At 39.1% G+C, this 19,022-nt stretch overlaps 1 protein-coding gene and 1 long non-coding RNA gene across 10 annotated transcripts in view; both read left to right on the forward strand.

Annotated features, from left to right (window-relative positions):
* ANKRD12 (ankyrin repeat domain 12) overlaps positions 1–17,868 on the forward strand; it is a 99,802-nt gene extending 81,934 nt beyond the window's left edge. For all 9 annotated transcript variants that reach the window (XM_086373151.1, XM_086373154.1, XM_086373149.1 and 6 more), the window contains 5 exons: positions 68–4,752; positions 9,506–9,604; positions 11,792–11,935; positions 14,324–14,419; positions 15,022–17,868. In XM_086373151.1, the coding sequence (XP_086229277.1) occupies positions 68–4,752; positions 9,506–9,604; positions 11,792–11,935; positions 14,324–14,419; positions 15,022–15,207 (5,210 nt within the window). In that variant the 3' untranslated portion in view covers positions 15,208–17,868. The remainder of the gene's footprint in view (positions 1–67; positions 4,753–9,505; positions 9,605–11,791; positions 11,936–14,323; positions 14,420–15,021) is intronic.
* A 1,050-nt stretch (positions 17,869–18,918) lies between these two features.
* LOC147346137 (uncharacterized) overlaps positions 18,919–19,022 on the forward strand; it is a 1,072-nt gene continuing 968 nt past the window's right edge. Inside the window, exon 1 of the long non-coding RNA XR_015153960.1 lies at positions 18,919–19,022. This exon is cut by the window's right edge and continues 143 nt beyond it. This is a non-coding gene — a long non-coding RNA (uncharacterized LOC147346137).

Below are 19,022 nucleotides of genomic sequence, written 5' to 3' on the forward strand. Positions count from 1 at the left end.
TCTCTCAGTATTATTTTCCTAACAGTTATCTCTTGACTAACAGGAGATTTTCTTTTTCATATTCTAGATTCTGAAGAGGCTCAGTCTGTAAATCCTTCCAGCGTTGATGAAAATATTGACTCTGAGACAGAGAAAGACTCTCTCATCTGTGAAAGTAAACAGATAGTTCCCAGTAAAGCACCTCTTCCATCTGCCCTTGATGAGTATGAGTTCAAAGATGATGATGAAGAGGAAATAAATAAAATGATTGATGACAGGCATATTCTTAGGAAAGAACTGCGAAAAGAGAATGAATCTGAAGTAGAAAAGAGTAGTTTATTTGCAAAACAGGAAAAAACCTTCTATCCTAAATCATTTAAAAGTAAAAAACAAAAGCCATCTAGGGTTTTGTATTCAAGTTCTGAAAGTTCAGATGAAGAAATTCTTCAAAACAAAAAGTGTTCTGCTCCATGTTCTGTCCCTGAAACATCAAATTCTGATATTCAAACCAAAAAGGAATATGGAGTTTCAAATGAACACAAACAGAAAGGCAAAGTTAAAAGAAAATTAAAGAACCAGAACAAAAATAAAGAGAACCAAGAGCTGAAGCAAGAAAAAGAGGGGAAAGAAAATACCAGAGTAACAAACTTGACAGTTAATACTGCACTAGATTGTTCAGATAAGACCAGAGATGAGGGGAATTTTAGGAAATCTTTTAGCCCGAAAGATGATACTTCATTACATTTATTTCATATTTCCAGTGGTAAATCTCCCAAACATTCTTGTGGACTCAGTGAAAAGCAGTCAACACCACTAAAACAAGAACATTCTAAAACCTGTTTATCACCAGGAAGTTCTGAAATGTCATTACAGCCTGATCTTGTTCGGTATGATAATATAGAATCTGAATTCTTGCCAGAAAGTTCAAGTGTAAAATCTTGTAAGCATAAGGAAAAAAACAAACATCATAAAGATTTCCACTTAGAATTTGGTGAAAAGTCAAATGCCAAAATAAAAGATGATGATCACAGTCCAACATTTGAAAATTCAGATTGCACACTGAAAAAAATGGATAAAGAGGGTAAAACATTAAAAAAACATAAGTTAAAACATAAAGAAAGGGAAAAAGAAAAGCATAAAAAAGAAATTGAAGGTGAAAAGGAAAAATACAAAAGTAGGGATGGTACTAAAGAGCTGCAACGGAGTGTGGAATTTGATAGAGAGTTTTGGAAAGAGAATTTTTTTAAAAGTGATGAAACCGAAGATCTATTTTTAAGTATGGAACATGAGTCCCTAACGTTAGAAAAAAAGTCAAAGTTGGAGAAAAACATAAAAGATGATAAATCAACTAAGGAAAAGCATATCTCCAAAGAGAGAAACTTTAAAGAAGAACGGGAAAAGATTAAAAAGGAAAGTGAGAAATCTTTTAGGGAGGAAAAAATAAAAGATTTAAAAGATGACAGAGAGAACGTACTTACAGATAAAGAAACAGAATTCAGCTCTTTAGGTGTAAGTGCCACTGAAGAGACTATAGGGTTACATTCAGTGGAAAAGGAAATAGAAATTGAAAAGCATATGAAAGAAAGTAAGGAAAAATCTGAGAAACGATTTCAAACTAAAGATAAGGACATTGAGAGGGCTGACAGAAAAAATTCTGAAAAAGAGAAGAAGATAAAACATGAGCATAAGTCAGAGAAAGACAGATTAGATCCTAGTGAATGTGTCGACAGAATAAAAGAAAAGGACAAGCTATATTCACATCACACAGAAAAATGCCATAGAGAAGGTGAGAAGCTAAAAAACATTACTACCATTAAAAAAAACGATGACAGAGATAAAAGTAGAGAAAAGATGGATAGGAAACATGACAAAGAAAAACCTGAGAAGGAGAGACATCCAGTAGAGAGCAAAGAGAAGCACTTGATGGAAAAAAAAAACAAGCCATCAGATAATAGTGACTATACTAAATCAGAAAAAAGCAAAAATAAAGAAAAAGATAGGGAGGTAGATAAAAAGGACAAATCTAGAGACAGTGTAAATATAAGTAATTCCAAACACTTCCAGGAAGAGAGAAAGTCAAGTATAACAGACAGTAATAAAGCACAACATGAAAAAACTCTCTCTCTCAAAGAAAAAACAAAAGATGAACCTTTGAGAACTCCTGATGGAAAAGAAAAAGATAAAAAAGATATAGATAGATATAAAGAACGAGACAAACATAAGGATAAAATTCTGAGTAGTTCACTCAAACTAAAATCTGAAGCAGATAAGCCTAAACCGAAGTCATCACCAGCATCAAAAGATACTCGGCCCAAAGAAAAGAGGCTTGTGAATGACGACTTAATGCAGACCAGCTTTGAACGGATGCTGAGCCTTAAAGACTTGGAAATAGAGCAGTGGCACAGAAAACACAAGGAAAAGATTAAGCAAAAAGAAAAGGAACGGTTGAGAAATCGCAGTTGTTTAGAACTTAAAGTAAAAGATAAAGAAAAAACAAAGCATGCACTAGCTGAGTCCAAAAATAAAGAACTTACTAGATCAAAGAGTTCTGAGTTGACTGATACTTACATTAAGGAGAAACACTGTAAAGATGCTGTAAGTAATAGATCCCAATCTGTGGACACCAAAAATACGATGAGTTTAGGCAAGTCATCCTTTGTTTCAGATAATAGCTTGAACAGGTCTCCTAGATCAGAAAGTGAAAAGCCAGGTCTCAGCTCCAGGTCTGTCTCCTTGATTTCAGTGGCTAGCTCAGAAGATTCCTGCCTTACTACAATGACAACCCCAAGGCCTCCAGTTGAGTATGACTCAGACTTTATGTTAGAGGGTTCGGATTCCCAAATGTCCTTTTCCCAGTCACCGTTTTTGCCAGTTGCCAAATCTCCTGCCCTTCATGACAGGGAGCTGGATAGCCTGACTGATCTATCAGAGCGGATTAAAGCATCGTATGCTAGCAGGCTTCTGACCTCCCATCTCCGGGCATCTTCTGTCGAAGATGCTAAACTAGTTACAAATGAAGGGAGATCAGCTGCAGAAGCCCGAAGATGTAGCATGCCCTCTGTCATTTGTGAGCATACAAAGCAATTCCAAACAATATCAGAAGAGGGCAGTCAAGATGGCTCAGCTGTGCCAAGAGAGATTTGTCCTTCTCCCAAATCTGAGGTATCCTCCAACGTGCCTGAAAGAGAACTTTTGAGCGTGTCCAACATACATTCCAGTTTTGCAGCCTCTCCAACTAGATCTATAAACAGCAAATATAATTCTACTGATACAAATGTCATCAAGGGCACTGCTCCCTTGGGCATGCTGATGGGCAGTCCTGTGCACTTAGAGTCCTCTAATCAGGTTGGTGTGATCCAAAGTAAGTCATGGGAGATGGAGTCGTTAAACACCGGAGACTTTAGCTGCCCAAATTCTGCTGCACCTGATCAAGATTCTTCTGTTCAGGGTTTTTGTAATCCTGAAAACAAAGTATTGAGAGAACAGAATATTGATTTTGTGTCCATGCACCAGACTGAATTGCCGGCAAACACTTGTGCTCAGGATCCAGCGTCCGTCCTTCCTTCCCAGCAACCTTGCTCTTCGCATAGCCAATCACTTTCAGATGCTGAATCTATTCCCAGACATACTTCTTTGTCCTATGTCACCACTCAAGAACCAGGTATTCTACAGCAGAAAAATGCAATTCAAATGATCAGTTCTGTTTTGGATACTGATACTGAACCTACAAAAGATATGGAAAATACTTTTGTCCTAACAGACGTTCAGAAGACAGATGCCTTTGTCCCAGTGTACTCTGAAAGCACTGTTGAAGAAGCAGCACCAAATTTTGAGAAAGCTAGTACTTTGCCAGTATTGCCATCAGAAAAGGACTTTAATGGAAGTGACGGGTCTTCCCAGCCAAATCCTCATTATGCATTTAGCAAGCTAATGTTTAAGTCTTCCAGTGGCCATGAGGCTGAAAAAAGCACTTCTGATACTCAGGATACTTCACATGAAAAGGAAAACAAACTGGAGAGTTTGGTTTTGACTCACTTAAATGATAAGTGTGATTCTGATTTATGTGAAATGAATGTAGGGGTGCCAAAAGGAAACCTGAGTGAACCAGATAATCCAAAACATTGTCCTGAAAGTGAGAAGTGTTTGCTTTCCATCGAGGATGAGGAGTCACAACAAAGTACTTTATCGAGTCTGGAGAACCATCCACAGCCATCGGCTCCACCAGAAATGCATAAATACGGACACTTAGTTAAAGTAGAACTAGAGGAAAGTGCTGAAGATGATAAACCTGAAAGCCAGATCCCTCAAAGGATGACCAGAAACAAAGGAAACACAGGAGCCAGTCAAAGCAAGCAGCTTCTGGCCAGCTGTGCACTGTTGCCAGACAAAGACAGTGAGTCTGCGTCCCCTCGAGGAAGAATAAGATTAACTGAGGAGGACGACCCTCAGATTCACCACCCGCGGAAAAGGAAAGTGTCCCGGGTGCCTCAGCCGGTGCAAGTGAGTCCTTCTCTGCTGCAAGCAAAAGAGAAAACCCAGCAGTCCCTGGCCGCCATTGTAGACTCGCTGAAGCTCGATGAGATTCAGCCATACAGCTCAGAGCGCGCAAATCCCTATTTTGAATACTTGCACATAAGAAAAAAGATTGAAGAAAAGCGCAAGTTGTTATGTAGTGTGATCCCTCAGGCACCTCAGTATTATGATGAATACGTGACGTTTAATGGGTCGTATCTCCTGGACGGAAACCCCTTAAGCAAGATCTGCATACCCACAGTAAGTAGCCTCGCTTGACATACACTGAGAGCCCCATTGGTAGGAATGTGATGGAGGTCACGTGTGTAGTCTTCAGTTTTCTAGTAACCACATTTTAATGGGGACTTCTCTGATAGCTCAGTTGGTAAAGAATCCACCTGCAATGCAGGAGACCCCAGTTTGATTCCTGGGTCGGGAAGATATGCTGGAGAAGGGATAGGTCACCCTCTCCAGTATTCTTGGGCTTCCCTGGTGGCTCAGCTGGTAAAGAATCTGCCCGCAATGCGGGAGATCGGCGTTCATTCCCTGGGTTGGGAAGATCCCCTGGAGAAGGGAAAGGCTATCCACTCCAGTATTCTGGCCTGGAGAATTCCATGGACTGTGTAGTCCATGGGGTTGCAAAGAGTCGGAGATGACTGAGTGATTTGACTTTTGACGTTTTAAACAGTAAAAGGAGATGGGTGAAATTAATATTTCACCCAATATACCCACAATTCTATGTGAAAATATAATCAGTATAGAAGAGCTTTTGAGATAGTCTACATAAGTGTTGTTTTTGGTGCTGAGTATTTGAAACCAGGCTGGCTTGCAGTACATCTCAGTTCAGACCAGCCATGCATCAGTCAGTGCTCAGGAGTCGTGTGTGGTCTGTGCTGCCTTATTGAACAGCACTGGTCCTCGGTATTTTGTTCCTTACCCGCTGCTGCTTTCAACCATAAGGAGTTAATGCTTTTATTTCTCTGAAGGGTAACTCCTTTCCTTGTCGTTTTGATTCCATTCCCTCCAGCCTTCTTTGGAACCTTTCTGTATGAGAACACTCCTTGCTACTATATTTACAGTTTCTCTTTTCAGTGGCCATTACCCATCAACTGAACATATTTGGGTCTCCTTCATCCTAGGGAGAAAAAAGTTATCCCTTACTTGTGGCACTTGGTCACGCCTAGTGAGTGATCTCACACCGCACCTTAGAGAGTGATCTGTGCCCAGTGTCCCCTCTGTGTCACTTCCTGTTCATACTCTTACTGTGTGTGCACTGGCAGAGATCCCCCATGAGCTCCGAATTGACTCATTGTTTGACCTCTCCCTTTTTCTTTCTGCTTGCTCTCTGTCACGTTCGACTTCATGACCATCTGGTTCTTCATAAACTCCTCACCTTCCTGGTTTTTCATGATGGTGTGCTGTTCTGGTTCTCTTACCTCACTAATTTTTTTCTGTCTTCTTACGGCTCTTGTACCAACCCGTTAAACATCAAAGTTCTCCAGGAGTTAATTCTTCAGTCAGCGAGGTCCTGTCTCTTTTTGTGGTTTCAGCAGCCTTCAATGCACAGTTAGTCCCAAAATGTCCTGTCGAGCTATGTCATCTCTAGAATCAGATGGCAGGAGCCTCCTGGGCACAGTCAGTTAAATGACCTCAGGCACATGTCCCAGGCTTGGTTTCCCAGTATGCTGACCCTGAGGGTTTTCCAGGAGGGTCGTAGGTGGGAGTTGTCAGGAGCTGTGCCTGCGTGTGTGCGGGAAGTAGAATTGAGGAGAGCAGGCAGGTGCCCTGAGGTGAGTGCAGTGACTGCCTGCACCTGTGGGAGCCTCAGGTGGGGAGCATGCCCTGGTGGGGGGTGGGATGGGGATGGTTATCTTGAGCTGCTGCGGAGCCTTGGCCTCCAACTCTGTTTCCAGAAGGCAGGTCTAATGGCACCCACTCTGACCTCAGACCTCGGAACAGGACCCCCCAACCACTCCCTGAGAAATACGTTATTTATTGGTGGTGACACCACAGTAGAAACCCATCAGTTAACCTGGTTCTATCCCTTAGATCTGAGGACTCATTCCAGAATCGACGTTCTCTGCTGCCTGTCCCAGGGCCCTTGTCAGTATCTCTCACTTCAGCATTGCAGCAACTTTTCCACTGCTTCCTTCTCCTAGTTTCTTTCTTTTGGCACTTTCCTTTTGTTATTAAACTTATGTCTCTTTAAAAACAATAAAAAGCTGTTTCCTTGTTGAAGTATCTCAGCTGTGATTTGCTGGCTCCCCATTGGCCACACATAAAAAAACCCACATCTGAGCACAGCAGCCGATTGACCCATCTCCCCACTCCTGCTTCATCATCTCACCACTTGTCCGAGTCACTCAGCCTTTCAGCCACACTGAGCTCCCTCTTCTGTGGAGTCTCTGCTCACTGCCTGGGTCCTTTGGCTGTGCTCTTCGCTCTACATGCAATGCTTCGCCAGGGCCATTTTTCTCTCCTCTTCCGTCATCGAGTGAGCTGTGATGTCACTCTGGGCAGGATCTTGTCGGAACAGAATTGCTTATATCTTCCTTAAACCTACCCAGGATGTTACAGTTAACTGTTTACAGGCCTGCCTCTCCCTTTGAGCTATAATCTTATGAAGGGCTGGGACACTGCAGGTCCCTTGGAGAATGATGCCTGCCTCTGTCTTCAACCCTGAATACACTACTGACTTCTGTAACTGTGTTCTACCTGCTTCTGGATGTCTTCTGAATGTCCCACAACATAGGACAAGATGAGGAGAAAGCAGAGGGAAAGTGTCCTCAAAAAACCTCCACATACTCCTTCTCTACAGACGCATGTATTTTGAGAATTCCCAGATTTGTATATTCTGCACAAACCTCTCTCCTTGGCTTCTTTTATACTAGCTGGTCTACTCAACATTTCAGCACTGAACTTGCCCCTAACCTGCTTCTCTCTCCTCAGGTCCCCTCTTGTGGTCTCTGTTAGCAGCCATCCAGTCCTGTGAGTCCTCAGCTGCTCCCTCTTTTTTATCCTCAGTCACCCACAGTTTTAGACCCCATCCCTTTCTCTGCCTCCCCCTCTCACACCAGTGCAGCAGTGACCTGCTTCCTTCATTCCTTGCTTATAGTCACGTCCCCCAATAGCTGTTCTCCAGTACAGCTGTGAGCTATTAAGACCTTTCCCTGGTTCCCTATTACATATAAAATTTACCCCAATGTGTTACACATAATGTGATCCACAGCGTGTTAATTAAATACCTTCTTCAGTGGGGAAAGAGGGATATTTTTCATGACCAAATAAGTTTGGGAAACATCATTAATCAAAAAATAGATTTCTTCACTGTAGGATTCCTAAAACTATTAAAATTTAATTTGTTAATTATGAGATATGTAAATAAATGTGTGTGTGTGTGTATATGTGTGTGTGTGTGTGTGTGTATCCATACACAGTGTTTCCCAACCTCACTTGTTCTCGGACCATTTCCTGTAAACCATGTTTGTGGACCCAGCGTTCTGTGAGTCACGCCTGGAGAAGCACAGTGTGCAGGGTAGACTACAACCTGTAGTACTGGGCCCTGCTGCTCTCTCCATACTGCCCTCTCGGCTCTCACACTTGATGCTCCAGGAACTCAGGCCTGCCTGTAGGTGCCTCCTGACACCAGACTGCTTGTCTCAGGCAGTGATCGTATTGTTCTGTCCTGTGTGAATTAGCTCCCTCCCTCCTTTCTCTTTTCCCCCACAACTAACTTCTCTGAACTCTTTACTCTGGCTCTTCCTTTAAGGTGGAGCTCGGGCATGACCCTCTCAGAGAAGCCTTCTCTGACACTCCAGTCTCAAAGGAGGAGGTGTTTTCCCTGTGCCACTTGAAGGATCACCTGTGTGACTTTTCAAAACTGAAATAATAGCACCAAAGTGTACTCTTGCCTCTTACTAAATTTAAAGAAGTTTTAAGACACAAATCAAATGTATAATTAGAGACCTGAAAAATGATCAGTCCCAATAAGCTGTTTTATAGAATAGTCTGCATTGACTCAACTGATTGAATCCTAGTGGTGTTAAACTGTTTACTGTTTATAGAGTCTTGATTAGGTCCAATTTTGCGTCTTCGGCAAGTGTTTCAGGTATAGTACTGCACTGTCCCTGCAGCCACATGTCAGTATCTCCTTGTGCCCCTGCCAAAAGAGTCCCCCAAAGTTATTGCTTTGTGCCAGGATGTTCTGAGAAACCTTTGTTTCTTCACTCGAGTACGTTGACAGTTAATAAAAGCTGGGGGCAGAGGGAGAATATGCAGGGGTCACAGACAGTTGCTGCCATACTTGGGTGTCTCTGTATTTACGCTCAAGAGTGTGCTCGAGACTGAGTCAGCTTTCTTAAGCTCCAGCATCTGTCAAAAAGCACAGTTCATGATAATGATCAAATCAGAGGTGAACTACCATAAGCTCTTTGGAGAATGGATACACAAAGTGAGATATCACATTTGTAATGAAGTTTGAAAACCACAGCTCTGTTAAAAGACAGTTTCATCTATTTTTATAAAAGTTAATTCACTAAATATAAGACTCTGCAGTTTTGTGTTTGGATTTTATCATGTCTACGGAGAGACTTTACCTACTGTACACTCAGACTGCCATCATCTTTAGGACTGTTGTGTGGTGTCTTTGTGTGTGTGTTATTCCTTCCTCCCTCTCTGTGAACTGTCACATACTGACGCTCTAAAACGTGTCTGCGACAAACAACTCCCTCCATCCTCATTTGTTCTTTGGGATTTGCTGTGGCCTCAGAAGTAAAATGTGTACGTTTTGCTTTCTTTCAGAGCGTTTCAAATGTGTAATGTTTTGCTTTCTTTCAAAGAGTTGAAATTGAAAAGTAACAACCAGTTGTGAAATTGTTACTTACTGTATTATTTAATTCAAAGAACGTAAGAATTTATGTTTTCATTACGTTCTGCACTACAAAGTTTTAATTTTATAGAAATAGCTGATTATTGTAAATGTAATCTAATATTTTCAACTTTTTTTTTTAATTAGATTACACCCCCACCTTCACTGTCAGATCCACTTAAAGAGCTTTTTCGACAACAGGAAGTTGTCAGGATGAAACTACGTTTGCAGCACAGTATTGAAAGGGTAAGAAATGTTTAAATTCACTTATGCAAAAAATAACAGTAGATTATGATGGCCTACAGTTTTTTATTAGTGAATCTTCCTTATTTAGAACCATTTTGGGAAATGGCTTGATTTTATCTTTGTTCTTCTGCAGTTAGAGAATTTTTAAGCCTGTTTTTGGATAGCCATTCCTGTGTTAGAATTTATGTTCAGTATTTATTTGATATACAGAAACCTCTTAAAATTTCTCAGTGTTATTTGCCTAATCTGCAGGCTGGTAGCAGTGAATTCCTGTATAGGTATATGGGTTTCCAGGTTCTGAGATTGTTGCTTGGTACCAGCTGCCATGGTGCAGAATCATACTGAGGCTGCACTCCTTGGTCCTTTTGGTCTGCTTTAGTATTCCAGTCTCTGGTGGTTAGTTTTGGCATGAATGACAAGAGAACAAACCTGTCTATTTATAGAAATCATCTAAGTAACTTGGATTGATAAAAATAATAAATTACCTTCTATATCTCTTCTGGGACGATCAGGGACTTTCTGAAAATGTGATGTAAGTTATGACCCTTCTTTACAGACACATAGATTCTTATACAAGTAAAACCTTGTATGTAATTTCTTCATTCATGATTGATTCTCGAGGGTAGAGGTTCTTAACCTTTTTTGTGCCATGGATTCCTATATAAAACCTTTGCTCAGAATAATGCTTGTAAATGAATGAAATAAATTTATAGTATTACAAAGAGAAAAGCAAATAAAGACGCACTCAAACAGCTCACAACACTGCATGACCCACATCAGTGAACAGTTTGTTAGCAGAAAGAAGGTAGGTCATATAACCCACATCAGTAGCCATTTCAGCCACAAGCTTGTGGTATATTTCATCTGTGCATGTAGCCATGTTACAAATGCCTTGCTGTTACAGAAGAGAAGCAGCCACCACGCCACCACAATGGAGTACCACTTCAGAACACTTAGAATGCATATAATAAACAGACAGATAATAACAAATGTTGGCAAGGGTTTGAAAAACTGGAATCTTCTACTTTGTTGGCAAGAACATAAAATGACACAACTGCTCTTGAATTAGTTCAGTCACTCAGTCGTGTCCAACTCTTTGTGACCCCATGGACTGCAGCACACCAGGCCTCCCTGTCCATCACCAGCTCCCGGAGTTTGCTATTGAATACATTTTGGCAATTTGTTAACAAATTAAACATAAACCTACCATATGACCCAGCAATCCCACTCATAGTTATTTACCCAAGATAAATAAAAACACACATTCAAACAAAGAACTGAGCATGAATGTTCATAGCAGCCTTATTCTCTGTGTCCCAAAGGAGCCATCAACTGATGAACAGATAAATAAAATGTAAAAATGAATGGAAGTGATGTGTGCTACAACACAGATGAACCTTGAAAACATGCGACATGAAAGAAGCCAGTCACAAAGACCACACACTGTTTGATTCCACCTGTATGAAATGTTCATAACAAGTAAATTCATAGAAACCAGAAGTAGAGTTGAGGTTGTCAGAGGCAGAAGGGGAATGCAGAGTGACTGCTGGTGGGCCCAGGGTATTTCTTCCTGGGGTGACAAAAATGTCCTGGAGTTAAGTGGTGACAATTGAATATCTTGGTAAATACAGTGAGCCCGCCATATCCACAGGTTCCATATTCATGGAGTCAATCAACTGTGAATCAAAATACTCAGGAAAAAAAATTCCAGAAAGTTCTAATAAGCAAAACTTGATTTTGCCACATACTGGCAAATTTACCTAGCGTTTACATTGTCTTAGGTATTGTAAGTAATCTAAAGATGACTTAAAGTATATGGGAGTATGTGTGTAGGTTATATGCAAATATGGTGCCATTTTATATAAGGGACTTGCACATCCATGAATTTTGGTATCCACAAGGGTCCTGGAACCCATCCCCCACAGATACCAGCAGATGACTGTATGTTATTAATGAAAGCCATCATTGTACATTTTCAGAAGATCATTTTTTAAAAGAGACTGCCAATTTTGGAAAGAAAATTTACTTTTAGAATTCTCAAAGTTATCAAATTTCTCAGCCTTACTATGAAAGAAAAACTGCTCTGAGATTCAAGTTCTTTTAACATTTTAAGTGATTTTTTTTTTTTTTTTGAAAAACAAGTGGTTGAAGAGTTTTTGTTTTTTTTTAAATTCTTTGTTCAACTAGGAAAAACTCATTGTATCCAATGAACAGGAGGTTCTTCGGGTTCATTACAGAGCTGCAAGGACACTGGCAAATCAGACACTGCCATTCAGCGCATGCACGGTTCTCCTGGATGCGGAAGTGTACAGCGTGCCCCTGGATGCCCAGGTAAGGTCTCCCTGCTGCCTCAGTGCCCCCAGGACAGCAGCACCTCTGGCAGTTGGTATCCTCAGGACAAACCTGAGTTCAGCAGTCAGTAAAGCACAGAGGCGAAAATGAGTGAAGCACTTCCAGATCACCTGGCTCTCTGAACGTCAGGTTTATATCATTAAATCAAGACAATTACAGAACAGATACGTGTGTGTTTATGATAGCCTCATTTTATAGATAACTTGTAAATTGTTTCTGTCATGGATTTTATACCCCGATCCTGACCTTCAAGTAACTGGGAAGCTTAAAGCTGGAAGCTAAAAAAAATTGGCAGGTAGAACCCGGGTTGAGTCAGTGCTGAGAGAAGGCTAGGCTTTATTTGGATCTTGGGTGTTGGGATAAATTAAAAGAACTATGGGAAGCTGTAGCTGTAGTTTGAAAATATGTACTGCCACATATAAATTTCAGGAATCCAGAACCAGACATCAGTCATCAGAATTTTTTTGTGGTTCATAAACCAGAATGAAATTTACCCATCATAAGAGAATATAATAGTATAAACAAGACAATGAAGGATTATCACCAAAAAGACTAGGAAATGCTGGATTTTTTTTAAAAAGTTATTTATTTGGCTGTGCTGGGTCTTCATTGCTATGTACAGGCTTTCTCTAGTGCGGAGAGTGGGGGCTACTCTCTGGTTGCAGTGCACAGGCTTCTCACAGGCGGGAGCTTCTCATGTTGAAGGGCCTGGGCTCTAGGCAAATAGGCTTCAATAGTTGCGGCTCGAGGGCCAAGTTACTCTGCAGCTTGTGGGAACCTCCTGGACCAGGGATCAAACCCATGTACCTTGAACTGGCAGGCAGATTGTTATCCACTGTACCACCAGGGAAGTCCCAGGAAATGCTGTTATAAATCAGGCCAACCATAGAAACACAAAGTATACACAGTATATTACAGAGAAAATTACTTAGTTCTTTCTGGGCTTTATTTTTCTCATCTGTTTAAAAAGAAAAAAAGGAGTCCCAGACGGGTCATAAAGAGAATTTCTGAAAAGAAGTGAATTTTCCTAGTAAATCCAGAATGATCAGAGACTAAAAAGGATCATGCCACGGTCAGCAGAAGAACGTAGTCATCATCTTGAGAACGACTGTGGGCCTGTTGCCTGTCCTTGTACAGCTGGCCTTACAGTTGGTAGACAGTCTCTCTCGACTGAGGAGCAGGCTTGTCCAGGTGAACAGAGCTGCAGAGGGTCTAAGGAACAAGTCCACTTGCTTAGGTAGGCTATTCTCTTATCAGACCTCTTCATTTTCCAGATAAACTTGTAATATTAAAAAGGATTGAATGACAAAATTTAAAATAGTCAACACATCTTTCCTGAAGACCAGGGCAAAAGTGGTCACAGCTCAGAATGCGGGCAGTGTGGTAGTGGGGCTGCCTGAGGCCTGGATACCCCTGTGGCGGTGCTGGTGGTCAGGTTGGGTGGGGCAGTCATGGAGGCAGCTGCCTGGTGGGCCTGGTGCTGCCTGTTGCCTGGGCATTAGAATGAGGCCTTCACAAGTCAATTCTCAAACAAGATGTAAAGAGATGCTCTTAACCCCATTTACAGAATAGAAAATTGAAGGAGTATGTAATCAATTTGAAATTACACAATAGGATACAAAGCTGACATTTGAATTGCCTATCTTAAAGAAATACCAAAACTGGTATTACTAAGAGTCGGTGTAGTATTTCCTTATAAACTCTTCAAAGAATAGGTCCTAAAAGGAATCAGTCCTGGGAGAAACACCAGCCCCAGAGCCCTGTGTGCCTCCGTGTTGTTGTTTCCTCCCAATATGTGATAAGCGAGAGTTGTTAGTAGCTCAGTTGCGTCCAACTCTTTGCGACCCCACGGACTGCAGCACTCCGGACTCCTCTGGCCATTCCCAAGCAAGAATGGACTTCCCAAGCAAGAATACTGGAGTGGGTTGATATTACCTTCTCCAGCGATCTTCCCCACCCAGGGATCAAACCCAAGTCTCCTGAGTTGCAGGCAGATTCTTCACCAGGTCTGAGCCAACTGTCACATTAAAATGAGTTTCATTATCAGTTATATGTTAATAAGGTCACAGGCATTTAATACATCATATGACATGCCTTTTTGAGACATTTTTGACTCACAGAGCAGTAGGGTTCTCTCTAATTACTTACTAAAACCAACATCCTAATAATTCTAATAACTAATCAGCTCAGTATGGAAATATTTTATTAGCCTGTTTAAATACTCAGATTAGATGTTATCTTTCTTTGAAATATACTTTGATCATTCCTTTAAAAGTAGAATATACTATAAAAAGATACAATGGCATATAGATTTTTTTAAGTAGGTTATTTTATTTTGTAATATCCAACTATTTTATACTGTTTCAGTCTGATGACAGTAAAACTTCTGTGAGGGATCGCTTTAATGCAAGACAGTTCATGTCATGGTTACAAGATGTGGATGATAAATTCGACAAATTAAAGGTATGTATGTTTAGAAGTTCACTAACTGGATGCTTCCCCTTCGTCAGTAGAAACTGTTGCTGTGTGATAGAGGAGTGGTTAGGAAACGAAAGATGGTAGGCTGTGAATCCTCATGCTGGTCGCACTTTGGAAGATAAATGAAGAAAAGGATCCCCCCCATTTTTTGAGTCCAATTTAGTATCAAAGGTGCAGCTGCCACAGAAAAAGCCTTTTCTAAAGGGGGTCTTCGTGCTTGTTAGGAGGGGGGAAAACAGGGAGAGAAGAAATGTTATTTTGCCAGTAGTCTGTAAAGAAAATTGTTTGGCTTGAATTATTTTTAAAAATCACTCTTCCTTAGATTTTCATAATTCTTCTGATAATTTGCAATTGTATTGCTTGAAAGAACAGTTTCAAATTGAAGTCTGTTAGATGAGTATGAAGTCACAGGCCCAGAAGGATTTGGTATATGGATACAGATATAAGACAGGGTAAACCAGAAATGGACGTAACTCAGAAACTTCACATACCCTAGTATATCCATCTTGCTCCCTAAAGAAACAATGCATGAGATTAATTTTTAAACAAAGCAGTTAAATAATCAATTCTTCTCTTCTCTTAAATAGACCTGTCTTTTAATGAGGCAACAGCATGAAGCTGCAGCTTTAAATGCCGTCCAGAGGTTAGAATGGCAGCTCAAACTCCAGGAACTTGATCCTGCCACCTATAAATCTATCAGCATCTATGAAATTCAGGAGTTTTACGTTCCGCTGGTTGATGTTAACGATGACTTTGAATTGACTCCTATATAGCAGCCGTTACTTCCTGATGGTGTCTTAAACAAATGAGGCTCAAGAGTGTTATGCTGTGGAATGCTGCCTTTTGACAAAAATACGATATTATGCCTTCACAATTGTTGGTAAAGTTCAACTAAAGTTGGTGATGTAGTAAACACTGTCATTTTATTAAAAATGAAAAGAATTATTTTGGATCTTAGATCCAAGCAGTTTCTAACTGAACCCTACTATTTATATTGGTGGAAGGTGACTCACATTAGAGCCTGTTGGCAGATGTCATAGTTGAGTAGGGAGCAGAGGGGCTGCTAATGGCGCTGGAAGCTGTTAGCGCTCTGTGTACGAGATGACTGCAGGTGTTCAGGTTCTGTCACAGTCTGCTAAAATAGATCAACAAACTAAAAGGCGCAGTTCCTACCAAATAGTTTCTAATGTGGAAGGAAAACTTGGCACAAAATTTCTTCAGTTTATTTTATCTGTAAGTTAATTGTATAGCTTTCTTTTCGAAAGTTTTAATATTGTCTTCCTTTTTAATAACTTATTTTATACATATTGTGCAGATGTAAATCTTGTAATTAATGGTCAAAATGTATACAAAGGGATTGGTAGTCAAAACATATACAAAGAGATAATTGTAAAACTGTTTTGTCTAATGTTTTATTGGACCAAAGTTGTAGTTTGTATGGTATGGAGTGTAGTGATAGTGTGTTGAGGTAGCAGGACCTTTAAATAAGGCATGCGTGTCTGCGTTAGCTTGTTGCCATCACAGAATTGTAGAGACTGTGACTTAGCTGCATGCTCCCTGTAACTTAACCCTCTCCACAGTGATGCCTGGCGGTGGTGTAAGGTGTTTCACACCAGTCTCCCAGGGTAGGGCCTTTGGCTTACTATGTTGGACATTTTATTTAGAATTAGTCATGCAAAGAAACAGCTCTTTCTTCATCTCACGATAGAGCCTGTTCTCCCTCCCCCCAAAAAATGCCTTTGAATGAAAATTCTGAAATTATAAATGTCTATTTTAATACTCAAGTATGAAAGAATCTGTGAATATATGTAAATATGTTTAATAAATTTTATTGGTCATGTTAAATCATTGTAAAACTTTTTTACATTGCTCAAATATAATGTTTTAAGCTTAATAACCTTTGCACTTTTAAATAAAAACTGAGTACTCAAGAAAGAAATACTTGGTAGTCACAATAAGTAAAAACAATGGGCATATTCCTATTGACCTCTGCAGTGTTTATGAAAAATTAATATGTTGTATTTTTTCCTTGTATCAAGATACAAAACATATACTTTTCAGAATTTTATAATTAAAGTAAGATTTGGTATGCTGTTTTTTAGTAAAATAATTAGCAATATACGTAGAAAAAGTCCAGTTTCTCCTATAACATGATGTCAGTTAAATGTTCAGGAATATTTCAGATTTGAAACCTGCTGCTAAACTTATTAAACATTTTTGGAAAGAAAATTAGGTTATATGTAAAATTGATCATAAGTATATGAAATAAAATTTACAGAACTTTCCATAATACCTTCTTGAATTATAATACTGGATGTTTTTTATTCCAGTAGAAGTAAAGAGAATATATAAGGAATAAAGTGATTTAAATTCAGCTAGCAAGTTGGAAGTCCCAGCTAATGGGAAAGAATGTAAAATTGAAGTTTTTGAGTGCAAAGGTATATATTAAGCTTAGGGGTTTTGAATTTTTACTTCAGTTTATATTTTAATTCATACTGTACTTGGCATGCGCAATAAAGCAGCACATGTGAAAAATACACAGTGCAAGGACTTTATTATAAAGATTGGATGTAGTAGTCTTTAGAAATTTAGATGAAAGATTTTGGCCTTTTTTATTGGATAAATGAGGCCAAGAAAGGCAGGGTAGATTTTAAAGCACTGGTTTTGTTGAAGTTAAGTTTATTAAGGCTGGGAACATTAAAAGCTAATTTATAAAAGCAATACTTTTTAATATGAAAAAATTAATGCAAATTTTGTTTATACTTTGCCTAAAAGTAAAAAAACCAGATTACTGAGCATTGAAGTCACAGAAAATACAAGAAGGGGAAGTTCATACAGCATTTTGTTCTGATGGTTCAACCAGAGATGGGGGACGGGGAAAAAAATGAAATCACTCTTTGGCCAAACAGAACAAGCTGCAGAAGAGAAAAACCAAGCAAGCGGAAATCTGGCATTTTTTAGTCACCCCAGCGTCTTAGTAAACTAACCACAGTTCTCTCCCTCTTCAACGGTACCTCAAGTTGCTGGAGCCTGTCTGCCATGATTCTGCCTCTGCAGATTTCCTCTGTAAAGTGACTCAAAGCTAATTGGAATAGCTTAGGAAAAAAAAAAAGTGAATGCCTTGTCCGGAGGAATTTATACTTAAGTAGTTAAGGGCTCTTGATATTAAAGATATTCTGAAGCTCTGAAATGCTAGAAAAAAACTTGGAATGAAGTCTATGCCTAAAATGATATAGGATTCTGAAAGAAATAAAAGGATGGTTAGTTTAATCAGTGATTTTTTTTAACTATTCAAATATCATGAACAAGATACTAAATTGTACCTAAGGATTTGTATTTCTTTAAATCTTGTTCTAAATCATATCTGTTTAATAAATGACTAGTTGATATTTGTGCATGTTATTTAATAAAGAGTTATATTTTTATAGAAAAAATAAGAGTGAAATGTGTGATAAATGATTTATTTTTAATTTTTTATTTTCCACTCCTACATGACTCCAACACCAGTGTTTACTTGAGCAGGTGGCAAAATGGTAAAATACTCATTTGGGGGGAAACAACCTTTTTCTAAGACAAAAATTAGCCTTGTCTACTCAGTAATGAGGTCTCAAAAAGTTAACAATATTTTTTTTTCTATCTCGGACACATAAAAGCCCAAAATTTTATGTAGGGACTTTTTAAAATTCATGAGGTAGTCTTGTCTTCTTGTATTTTTGAAAAAAAAAAAAAACATTTTCACAACTTCTTAAAAAATCCTTTTCAAACCTTAAAATTTAAATAATTCCCAATTAATCAGATGGCTAAAAAGGTTAGTTTAAGCATTAACATTTAAACAGTGAAAAAGTACATTTGGAAAGACTGACTTGTCAGTCTTCAGTTTTAGCGGTTTTGACAGATATGTAGTGGTATCTTCCTGTGCTTTTAATTTGCATTTCTCTGATGACTGGGGAGTTTGAACATTGCTAATATGTTTAGTGACCATTTGTACATTTTATTGTGTGAAAAGTCCTCAAGTGTTCATTGTGTTGTCTTTTTATTACTGATTGATTTGTAGGAAGTCTTTATTCTGCACACAAATCCTTTGTCAGGTCTTTATTAATGTCCATAAGAGTTTAAGGAATGTGTGAATATCCATGCATTTAGGTTTTAGTTATAGGGATTTAAGGCAAAACATTGTATCATTGCGAACATTCTTATGTAAGCAGTTTTGCTAAAATAAATTATAGTAGTATATTTTTAACTATCACAAAATGCTTTAATTAAACTACTGTGTAACCATCCCAACTGGAATATTTGGAGAATACAAAAATTCTGTTTTCCTAAAAGGGAAAGAGAATCACAGCAACATGCTTTGTGAGAAGGAAATGATATTTTAAAATGAAAGAGATTAATGTGACGTCTGTATTTTATTGGAGAAGACTCTTTTTTTTTTTTCTCATTTCATACATGATATTTTACATGTTTCCATGATGTCTGTATTTTAAAGAGCTTGAAGGAAAGAAAGAAAAACCTCAGAACTTGTAAGTTTGACGGGCTTGAAGGCAAAAAGCTTAAGCCATTGTTGAAGGGCAGAGAGCAGAAAACCTTG

The sequence above is a fragment of the Bos grunniens genome, chromosome 24, assembly GCF_055505025.1.
Source record: "Bos grunniens cultivar Pamir isolate PY7600 chromosome 24, Bosgru_T2T1.0, whole genome shotgun sequence".
NCBI lineage: Eukaryota > Metazoa > Chordata > Mammalia > Artiodactyla > Bovidae > Bos > Bos grunniens.